This window comes from Berghia stephanieae, chromosome 10 (assembly GCF_034508935.2).
Source record: "Berghia stephanieae isolate SIO BIC M18660-M18661 chromosome 10, UCSD_Bste_1.3, whole genome shotgun sequence".
Taxonomy (NCBI): Eukaryota; Metazoa; Mollusca; class Gastropoda; order Nudibranchia; family Aeolidiidae; genus Berghia; species Berghia stephanieae.
In genome coordinates, this window is record NC_088369.1 from 46629409 (window position 1) to 46640185 (window position 10777).

The 10777-nt window shown below is 41.6% G+C and overlaps 1 protein-coding gene across 1 annotated transcript; it reads left to right on the forward strand.

Moving 5' to 3' along the window:
- The first annotated feature begins 1531 nt into the window (after nucleotides 1–1531).
- Nucleotides 1532–8111, forward strand: LOC144955874 (uncharacterized). The gene is made up of 2 exons (XM_078886104.1): nucleotides 1532–1579; nucleotides 2202–8111. Exon 2 carries the CDS (start codon nucleotides 6073–6075, stop codon nucleotides 8029–8031), a length of 1959 nt encoding a protein of 652 aa, XP_078742230.1. The 5' UTR covers nucleotides 1532–1579; nucleotides 2202–6072; the 3' UTR covers nucleotides 8032–8111.
- The last annotated feature ends 2666 nt before the right edge of the window (nucleotides 8112–10777 follow it).

Here is a 10777-nt window from a genome sequence, read left to right on the forward strand (position 1 = left end):
CTCATACAACCACCACCACACATCCACACCTACTCACAACCACCACCACACCACACCACACTACACTAAACCACACCACCCATCTCACACCTACACTACACCACACCACCACATTTCACCCACACTACTACACACCACACCACCTCATCACCCCACACACACACACACCACCAACCACACACCCACTATACTACAACCACCACCACCACACCACCATCACTACCACTACTACTACCATACCACCACCACCACCACATCATCACTACCCTATACTACAACCACCACCACTCATCATACCACTACTACACAACCACCACCACATCATCATCACTACCACTACTACTACACACCACACTCATCATCCACACACAACCCACATTCATCACTACTACTACTACTACAAACCACCACCACCACATCATCACTACCACTACTACTACAACCACCACCACCACCACATCATCACTATCACTACTTACAACCACCACCACCACATCATCACTACCACTACTACTACAACCACCACCACCACTCACTCATACAACACCCCCCCTACTACTACAACACACCACCACCACATCATCATCACTACCACTACTACTACAACCACCCACCACATCATCATCATACCACTACTACTACAACCACCACCACCACATCATCATACCACTCTACTACAACACCACCACATCATCTACACAACACATACCACCACACCACTCATCATCACTACCACTACTACAACACCACCACCACATCATCACACTACTACTACTACACACCACCACCACATCAATCATCACACCACTACATACTACTACACCACCACCACCACACATCATCACTACCACTACTACTACAACCACCACCACATCATCATACACTACTACTACAAACCACCACCACACATCATCATACACCTACTACAACAACCACACACCACACATCACACTACCCTACTACTACAACCACCACCACCACATCATCATCACTACCACTACACACCACCACACCACATCATCATCACTACCACTACTACTACAACCACCACCCCCCACCATCATCATCACTACCACTACTACTACAACCACCACCCCACATCATCATACCCCTACTATACAACCACACACCACCACATCATCACTACCTCTACTACAACCACCACACCACCACATCATCATCACTACCACTACTACTACAACCACCACCCACCACATCATCATCACTACACTACTACTACAACCACCACCACCACACATCACATACACTACCACTATACCACCACACCCATCTCATCTCACACCTACACTACAACCACCACACACATCATCACTACACTACTACTACAACCACCACCACCACACATCTACACTACTACTACAACCACACCACTCACCACTACATCTACAACCACCACCCCACATCATCATCACTACCATCTACTACAACCACCACCACCACATCATCACTACCTCTACAACTACAACCACCACCACCACATCATCATCACTACCTACTACACTACAACCACCCACCACATCATCATCACTACCTCTACAACTACAACCACTACCATTAGGTTTTGGAGCTTTACTTCATTTGACAATAGGAACACTTGGGATTGTATTTGGCATGGTTTTTATGTTAGACCGTAAATTCTCAGTCAATCAACGAATCATCGATCGTCAAATTCAAATACTTTTAAAAAGGAAAGAAGGAAATGAAGAAAGAAAGATTCATAATCGTGCTCGAATGACCGTAAGTAATTAGGAATGTTCCACAGCGATACGCATCAGCATCATGGGGACCGTTTATATTAAGATGGATATATTGCCAAGGCTAGCACACTTTTTAGAATTGCCGTGTCTAGCAACACACTTTTTTTTATCACATACACTACCATACATCACTACCTCATCATACTACCAACAACACCACACCACCACATTCATCATCACTACACTACTAAACAACCACCACCACCACCACATCATCATCACTACCCACTCCCACTTACAAACCACCACCACCACTCATCATCACTACCTCTACAACTACACAACCACCACCCCACCATCTCATCACTACCTCTACCACTACAACCACCACCCCACACCACTTCATCATCACTACCACTACAACTACAACCACCACCACCACTCATCATCACTACCTCTACAACTACAAACCACTACCATTAGGTTTTGGAGCTTTACTTCATTTGAAATGAGGAAACTTTGGGATTGTATTTGGCATTGTGCTTTTAAGTTTAGACCTGTAAATTCTCAGTCAATCAACTGAAATCAGTCGAGTCGTCAAATTCAAATACTTTTAAAAAAGGAAAGAAGGAAATGAAGAAAGATAGAATTCATGAATCGTGCTCGAATGACCGTAAAGTAATTAGGAATGTTCCACAGCGATACGCATAGCTCATGGGGACCGTTTATATTAAGGATGGATATATTGCCAAGGCTAAGCGACACTTTTTAGAATTGCCGTGTCTGAACACATCCCAGTGTATTTTCACACAGCCTTCGTGAAATTATTTTTTCACTTTCCAAACCTGTCGTAATCCCAATGGTAGCCAATTTTAACTGAGCCACCGAGCGATAAATTTCACTGTTTCGTCTAACCCAAAATTGACCACATTTACCTGGTGGAACCTAAAAGTTTGAAAAAGTAAAAAGTGAACGCCGGAAGTGCGTTATTTTGACACCTTCAAATCGAAAGTTCTATGATTGTTACAAGCACATCTCGATTACCTCACGTTGTAAACAACAAACTGGTTGACCGTTTCTTCACTGATTGGGTACCTAATTATAAGAAACAATTGTAAGTAGCCTAATGAATTCCCACGTAAATTAGTTTTCTGCCATTCTTTTGCTCAAGTGTCTGCTGAAAGACCGTTCCACACAGTGGGAGCAGAATATGTAAACACAATGGCCAAAACCATCCCAATTCCCTTTTGTCTGCGGAAATTCCTCTTTCGGCATTAAAATTCCTCCGAGTGGTGTCTGAAATTCCTGTGAGTCAAATTTAATGCTTTGTCTATGTGTGTGTGTGTGTGTGTGTGGGTGTCTGTCTGTGTGACTGTGTATATATTATATGAATGTTGTATGTTTGTCTATATGTGTGTCTGTCTGTCTATGTGACTGTGTATATATTATATGAATGTTGTATGTTTGTCTATATGTGTGGGTGTCTGTCTGTGTGACTGTGTATATATTATATGAATGTTGTATGTTTGTCTATATGTGTGTCTGTCTGTCTGTGTGACTGTGTATATATTATATGAATGTTGTATGTTTGTCTATATGTGTGTCTGTCTGTCTGTGTGACTGTGTATATATTATATGAATGTTGTATGTTTGTCTATATGTGTGTCTGTTTGTTTGTGTGACTGTGTATATATTATATGAATGTTGTATGTTTTGTCTTTCTGTCTGTCTGTGTGACTGTGTATATATTATATGAATGTTGTATGTTTGTCTATATGTGTGTCTGTTTGTTTGTGTGACTGTGTATATATTATATGAATGTTGTATGTTTGTCTATATGTGTGTCTGTTTGTGTGACTGTGTATATATTATATGAATGTTGTATGTTTTGTCTTTATGTGTGTCTGTTTGTTTGTGTGACTGTGTATATATTATATGAATGTTGTATGTTTGTCTATATGTGTGTCTGTCTGTCTGTGTGACTGTGTATATATTATATGAATGTTGTATGTTTGTCTATATGTGTGTCTGTTTGTTTGTGTGACTGTGTATATATTATATGAATGTTGTATGTTTGTCTATATGTGTGTCTGTCTGTTTGTGTGACTGTGTATATATTATATGAATGTTGTATGTTTGTCTATATGTGTGTCTGTTTGTGTGACTGTGTATATATTTATGAATGTTGTATGTTTTGTCTTTATGTGTGTCTGTTTGTTTGTGTGACTGTGTATATATTATATGAATGTTGTATGTTTGTCTATATGTGTGTCTGTCTGTCTGTGTGACTGTGTATATATTATATGAATGTTGTATGTTTGTCTATATGTGTGTCTGTTTGTTTGTGTGACTGTGTATATATTATATGAATGTTGTATGTTTGTCTATATGTGTGTCTGTCTGTGTGACTGTGTATATATTATATGAATGTTGTATGTTTGTCTATATGTGTGTCTGTTTGTTTGTGTGACTGTGTATATATTATATGAATGTTGTATGTTTGTCTATATGTGTGTCTGTCTGTGTGACTGTGTATATATTATATGAATGTTGTATGTTTTGTCTATATGTGTGTCTGTTTGTTTGTGTGACTGTGTATATATTATATGAATGTTGTATGTTTTGTCTATATGTGTGTCTGTCTGTTTGTGTGACTATGTGTTGATATTATGGTGTGTATTTTCCTGTGTGCTTGTATTTCTTTGTCCATTTGTTCTGGTTTGTTTCCTCGTTAATTTGTGTTTGTGTGTCTGTTTTTGTGGAGGTGGGGGTAGGGGGAATGGCTATTCATTTATATTAACCTTCGACCCCCACCACTCATCTCATTAGTTATTCACCATTACATTACAGGACGTGAGAGAGGGAGAGAGAGTTTGTATGTATATGTGTGTGTGTGTGTGAGAGAGAGTTTGTGTGTGTGAGAGAGAGAGAGAGAGTTTGTATGTATATGTGTGTGTGAGAGAGAGTTTGTGTGTGTGAGAGAGAGAGAGTTTGTATGTATATGTGTGTGTGAGAGAGAGTTTGTGTGTGAGAGAGAGAGAGAGAGAGTTTGTATGTATATGTGTGTGTGAGAGAGAGTTTGTGTGTGAGAGAGAGAGAGAGTTTGTATGTATATGTGTGTGTGAGAGAGAGTTTGTGTGTGAGAGAGAGAGAGAGTTTGTATGTATATGTGTGTGTGAGAGAGAGAGTTTGCGTGTGTGTGAGAGAGTTTGTGTGTATGTATGTGTGTGTGTGAGAGAGAGTTGGTATGTATGTATGTGTGTGTGAGAAGGGAGAGAGAGTTTGTATGTATGTGTGTGTGTGTGTGAGAGAGAGAGAGAGAGAGAGAGAGAGTTTGTATGTGTGTGTGAGAGAGAGAGAGTTTGTGTGTGTGTGAGAGAGAGAGAGAGAGTTTGTATTTATGTGTTTGTGAGAGAGAGAGAGAGAGAGAGAGAGAGAGAGAGTTTGTATGTGTGTGTGTGTGAGAGAGAGAGAGTTTGTATGTGTGTGTGTGTGTGTGTGTGAGAGAGAGAGAGAGTTTGTATGTGTGTGTGTGTGTGTGAGAGAGAGAGAGAGTTTGTATGTTTGTGTGTGAGAGAGAGAGAGAGTTTGTATGTATGTGTGTGTGTGTGAGAGAGAGAGAGTTTGTATGTGTGTGTGTGTGTGTGTGTGTGTGAGAGAGAGAGAGAGAGAGTTTGTATGTGTGTGTGTGTGAGAGAGAGAGAGAGTTTGTATGTTTGTGTGTGAGAGAGAGAGAGTTTGTATGTATGTGTGTGTGAGAGAGAGAGAGTTTGTATGTTTGTGTGTGTGAGAGAGAGAGAGAGTTTGTATGTGTGTGTATGAGAGAGAGAGAGAGTTTGTATGTATGTGTGTGTGAGAGAGAGAGAGTTTGTATGTGTGTGTGAGAGAGAGAGAGAGTTTGTATGTTTGTGTGTGAGAGAGAGAGAGAGTTTGTATGTGTGTGTGTGTGTGTGTGTGTGAGAGAGAGAGTTTGTATGTGTGTGTGTGAGAGAGAGAGAGAGTTTGTATGTGTGTGTGTGAGAGAGAGAGAGAGAGTTTGTATGTGTGTGTGTGAGAGAGAGTTTGTATGTATGTGTGTGTGAGAGAGAGAGAGAGAGTTTGTATGTATGTGTGTGTGAGAGAGAGAGAGAGTTTGTATGTGTGTGTGTGAGAGAGAGAGAGAGAGTTTGTATGTTTGTGTGTGAGAGAGAGAGAGTTTGTATGTGTGTGTTTGTGTGTGAGAGAGAGAGTTTGTATGTGTGTGTGAGAGAGAGAGATAGAGTTTGTATGTGTGTGTGTGAGAGAGAGAGAGAGAGAGAGAGAGAGAGAGTTTGTATATGTGTGTGAGAGTGATAGAGAGAGTTTGTATGTATGTATGTATGTGTGTGTGTGTGTGAGAGAGAGAGAGAGAGAGAGAGTTTGGTTGTGTGTGTGTGTGAGAGAGAGAGAGAGAGTTTGTATATATCTGTGTGTGTGTGAGAGAGAGGGAGAGAGAGAGAGGGGGGATACAATATATCATCACCACCACAATCATCATCATCATCATCACCACCACCACGATCATCATCATCACCACCACAATTATCATCATCATCACCACCACAATTATCATCATCATCACCACCACAATCATCATCATCACCACCACAATTATCATCATCACCACCACCACAATTATCATCATCACCACCACCACAATCATCATCATCACCACCACAATTATCATCATCATCACCACCACAATTATCATCATCATCACCACCACAATTATCATCATCATCACCACCACAATTATCATCATCATCATCACCACAATCATCATCATCACCACCACAATTATCATCATCACCACCACAATTATCATCATCATTATCACCACCACAATTATCATCATCATCACCACCACAATCATCATCATCACCACCACAATCATCATCATCATCACCACCACAATTATCATCATCACCACCACCACAATTATCATCATCACCACCACAATTATCATCATCATCACCACCACAATTATCATCATCATCACCACCACAATTATCATCATCATCACCACCACAATTATCATCATCACCACCACCACAATTATCATCATCACCACCACAATTATCATCATCATCACCACCACAATTATCATCATCATCACCACCACAATTATCATCATCACCACCACCACAATTATCATCATCATCACCACCACAATTATCATCATCATCATCACCACAATTATCATCATCATCACCACCACAATTATCATCATCATCATCACCACCACCACGATCATCATCATCACCACCACAATTATCATCATCACCACCACCACAATTATCATCATCACCACCACCACAATCATCATCATCACCACCACAATTATCATCATCATCACCACCACAATTATCATCATCATCACCACCACAATTATCATCATCATCACCACCACAATTATATCATCATCATCACACCACAATCATCATCATCATCACCACCACGATCATCATCATCATCACCACAATCATCATCATCACCACCACAATTATCATCATCACCACCACAATTATCATCATCATCACCACAATTATCATCATCACCACCACAATCATCATCATCATCACCACCACAATCATCATCATCACCACCACAATCATCATCATCATCACCACCACAATTATCATCATCATCACCACCACAATCATCATCATCACCACCACAATCATCATCATCATCACCACCACAATTATCATCATCACCACCACCACAATTATCATCATCACCACCACAATTATCATCATCATCACCACCACAATTATCATCATCATCACCACCACAATTATCATCATCATCACCACCACAATTATCATCATCACCACCACCACAATTATCATCATCACCACCACAATTATCATCATCATCACCACCACAATTATCATCATCATCACCACCACAATTATCATCATCACCACCACCACAATTATCATCATCATCACCACCACAATTATCATCATCATCATCACCACAATTATCATCATCATCACCACCACAATCATCATCATCATCACCACAATCATCATCATCATCATCACCACCACAATTATCATCATCATCACCACCACAATCATCATCATCACCACCACAATTATCATCATCATCACCACCACAATCATCATCATTACTATCATCACCATATCATCATCATCATCATCATCATCATCATCATCATCATCATCATCATTACTATCATCACCATATCATCATCATCATCATCATCATTACTATCATCACCATATCATCATCATCATCACCATCACCATGCATCGCCTTGTGTTAGTTTTAAATGGTATTGATTGATGAATTGACTTTGTATTTATATTGACACCAAGGTCAAGAAATAAACTTTGAACTCTGGAACTTTTTCCTCTTCGTCTTTTTGCTTTGGGAAAAAAATGTTGATTTTTAAAAGTCTTTTCTTGTTTTTCTGGCATTGTGGGTTGTCAGCTCTGTGATATAATAGTGGTACTTGTTAGATTTATTTCCTGTATGTCTGTCTGTGTCTGTGTGTGTGGGTAGGGGGGGGGGGTGACGTAATTGGTGGTGGAGGGTGGAACTCCCCTTAGGGGGTCGGATGGGGGTACATTTGACCTCCCTGGGCTAGCAGAGTCTTCATCTGTCCCCAGACTTGTCATCTCTTCTGTCAACAGAGTTTGGCTTTTCCTTCCATCTTTCTATTCAGAAATCACGGGCACTGAAATGACCTACAAGTGTTGTAAGTGTCGTGGAACACATAAGCGACCAACGTTATATTTTACTTATAAATACTTTGAATATTTATATAGCTCATTTCCATGGGTTCACCATGACCAATGCGCATTGTCGTGTTACATTTTATTCTTCCGGGTGTCCTTGTGGACCCATATTTACATTTCATACAGTACAAGTCACTTGTTTGGTGTCCTGTTTGTACCAGCATTCTTATTGTATAAGTCTCCTTGTCTTAACAACTTGATGGGGGCTGCTGGTTGGGTCTACCACACTTTATCTGTCTGGGTGGGATTCCTGACCTCCCATAGTGGGCAGGGAGGTACTTATTGTGTCTTCTATCCCCCTATGTGTTTTCCAACTACTTTCTGTCATTGTCTTGGAATGAGGAGGAGGAGGAGAAGAAGGAGGAAGATGAGGAGTAGTAGTAGGAGGGGGAGGAGGAGAAGAAGATAAAGGAGGAGGAAGAATAAGAAGGAAGATGAAGAAGAAGGAGGAGGGGGAAGAAGAAGGAGGAGGAGGAAGAAGAAGGAGGAGGCGAGAAGAAGAAGGAGGAGGAGAAGGAAGAAGAAGAAGAAGGAGGAGAAGGAAGAAGAAGAAGGTGAGGAGGAGGATGAAGAAGAAGGAGGATGAGGAGGAGGAAGAAGGAGGAGGAGGCGGGGGAAGAAGGAGTAGGAGGAAGATGAAGAAGAAGAAGAAGAAGGAGGAGGAAGAAGAAGAAGAAGGAGGAGGAAGAAGAAGAAGGAGGAGGAGGAAGAAGAAGAAGGAGGAGGAAGAAGAAGAAGGAGGAGGAGGAAGAAGAAGAAGGAGGAGGAAGAAGAAGAAGAAGGAGGAGGAGGAAGAAGAAGAAGAAGAAGAAGGAGGAGGAGGAGGAAGAAGAAGAAGGAGGAGGAGGAAGAAGAAGAAGGAGGAGGAAGAAGAAGAAGAAGAAGAAGGAGGAGGGAGAAGAAGGAGGAGGAGGAGGAAGAAGAAGGAAGAGGAAGAAGAAGGAGGAGTAGGAAGAAGAAAAAGGAGGAGGAGGAAGAAGAAGAAGAAGGAGGAGGAGGAAGAAGAAGGAGGAGGAAGAAAAAGAAGAAGGAGGAGGAGGAAGAAGAAGAAGGAGGAGGAGGAAGAAGAAGAAGGAGGAGGAGGAGGAGGAAGAAGAAGAAGAAGAAGAAGAAGGAGGAGGAAGAAGAAGAAGAAAAAGGAGGAGGAAGAAGAAGAAGAAGAAGAAGAAGAAGGAGGAGGAGGAGGAGGAGGAGGAGGAAGAAGAAGGATGAGGAGGAAGAGGAAGAAGAAGGAGGAGGAAGAAGATGAAGGAGGAGGAGGAGGAAGAAAAAGGAGGAGGAGGAAGAAAAAGGAGGAGGAGGAAGAAGAAGAAGGAGGAGGAAGAAGAAGGAGGAGGAGGAGGAGGAAGAAGAGGAAGGAGGAGGAAGAGGAAGAAGAAGGAGGAGGAGGAAGGAGGAGGAGGAGGAAGAAGAAGAAGGAGGAGGAAGAAGAAGAAGGAGGAGGAAGAAGAAGGAGGAGGAGGAGGAGGAGGAAGAAGAAGGAGGAAAAAGAAGAAGGAGGAGGAGGAGGAAGAAGAAGGAGGAGGAGGAGGAAGAAGAAGGAGGAGGAGGAGGAAGAAGAAGAAGGAGGAGGAAGAAGAAGGAGGAGGAGGAAGAAGAAGGAGGAGGAGGAGGAAGAAGAAGGAGGAGGAGGAGGAGGAGGAAGAAGAAGGAGGAGTAGGAAGAAGAAGAAGAAGGAGGAGGAGGAGGAAGAAGAAGAGAAGAAGAAGAAGAAGGAGGAGGAAGAGGAAGAGGAATAAGAAGGAGGAGGAAGAAGGAGGAGGAGAAGGAAGAAGGAGGAGGAGGAGGAGGAAGAAGAAGAAGGAGGAGGAGGAGGAGAAAGAAGAAGGATGAAGAGGAGGAGGATGAGGAGTGGTAGTAGTAGGTGAAGGAGAAGAAGGAGAAGGTGGAAGATGAATAGGAAGAGAAAGAGGAGAAGTATTAAGTGCCTTTTATCACAACGTGTGTCTTATACAGTGGGTGACATGCAAGAATAATGGTTGTTACACGTTCATCTCACGTCTGAGAATCTAGAATTCACCCCGACTTAATCACCCGTATGCAAGTCTAACATAGCCCTGCCTGTTTGGCTTTTAGAACTTGATTCAAGAACCGTAACTCATAACAAACAAACATATATCGAGGTACCGACGATTTGATTCTTAATTGTTTACATTAAAAATAAACACAGGGCTTAGTTACAACGATCCTGTTTCCACGAACAAGTCAATGAATTCAACCCTAACTCCAATTGCCCCAGACATAATAAGCTAAAATGCCTGTCTCTCTCGC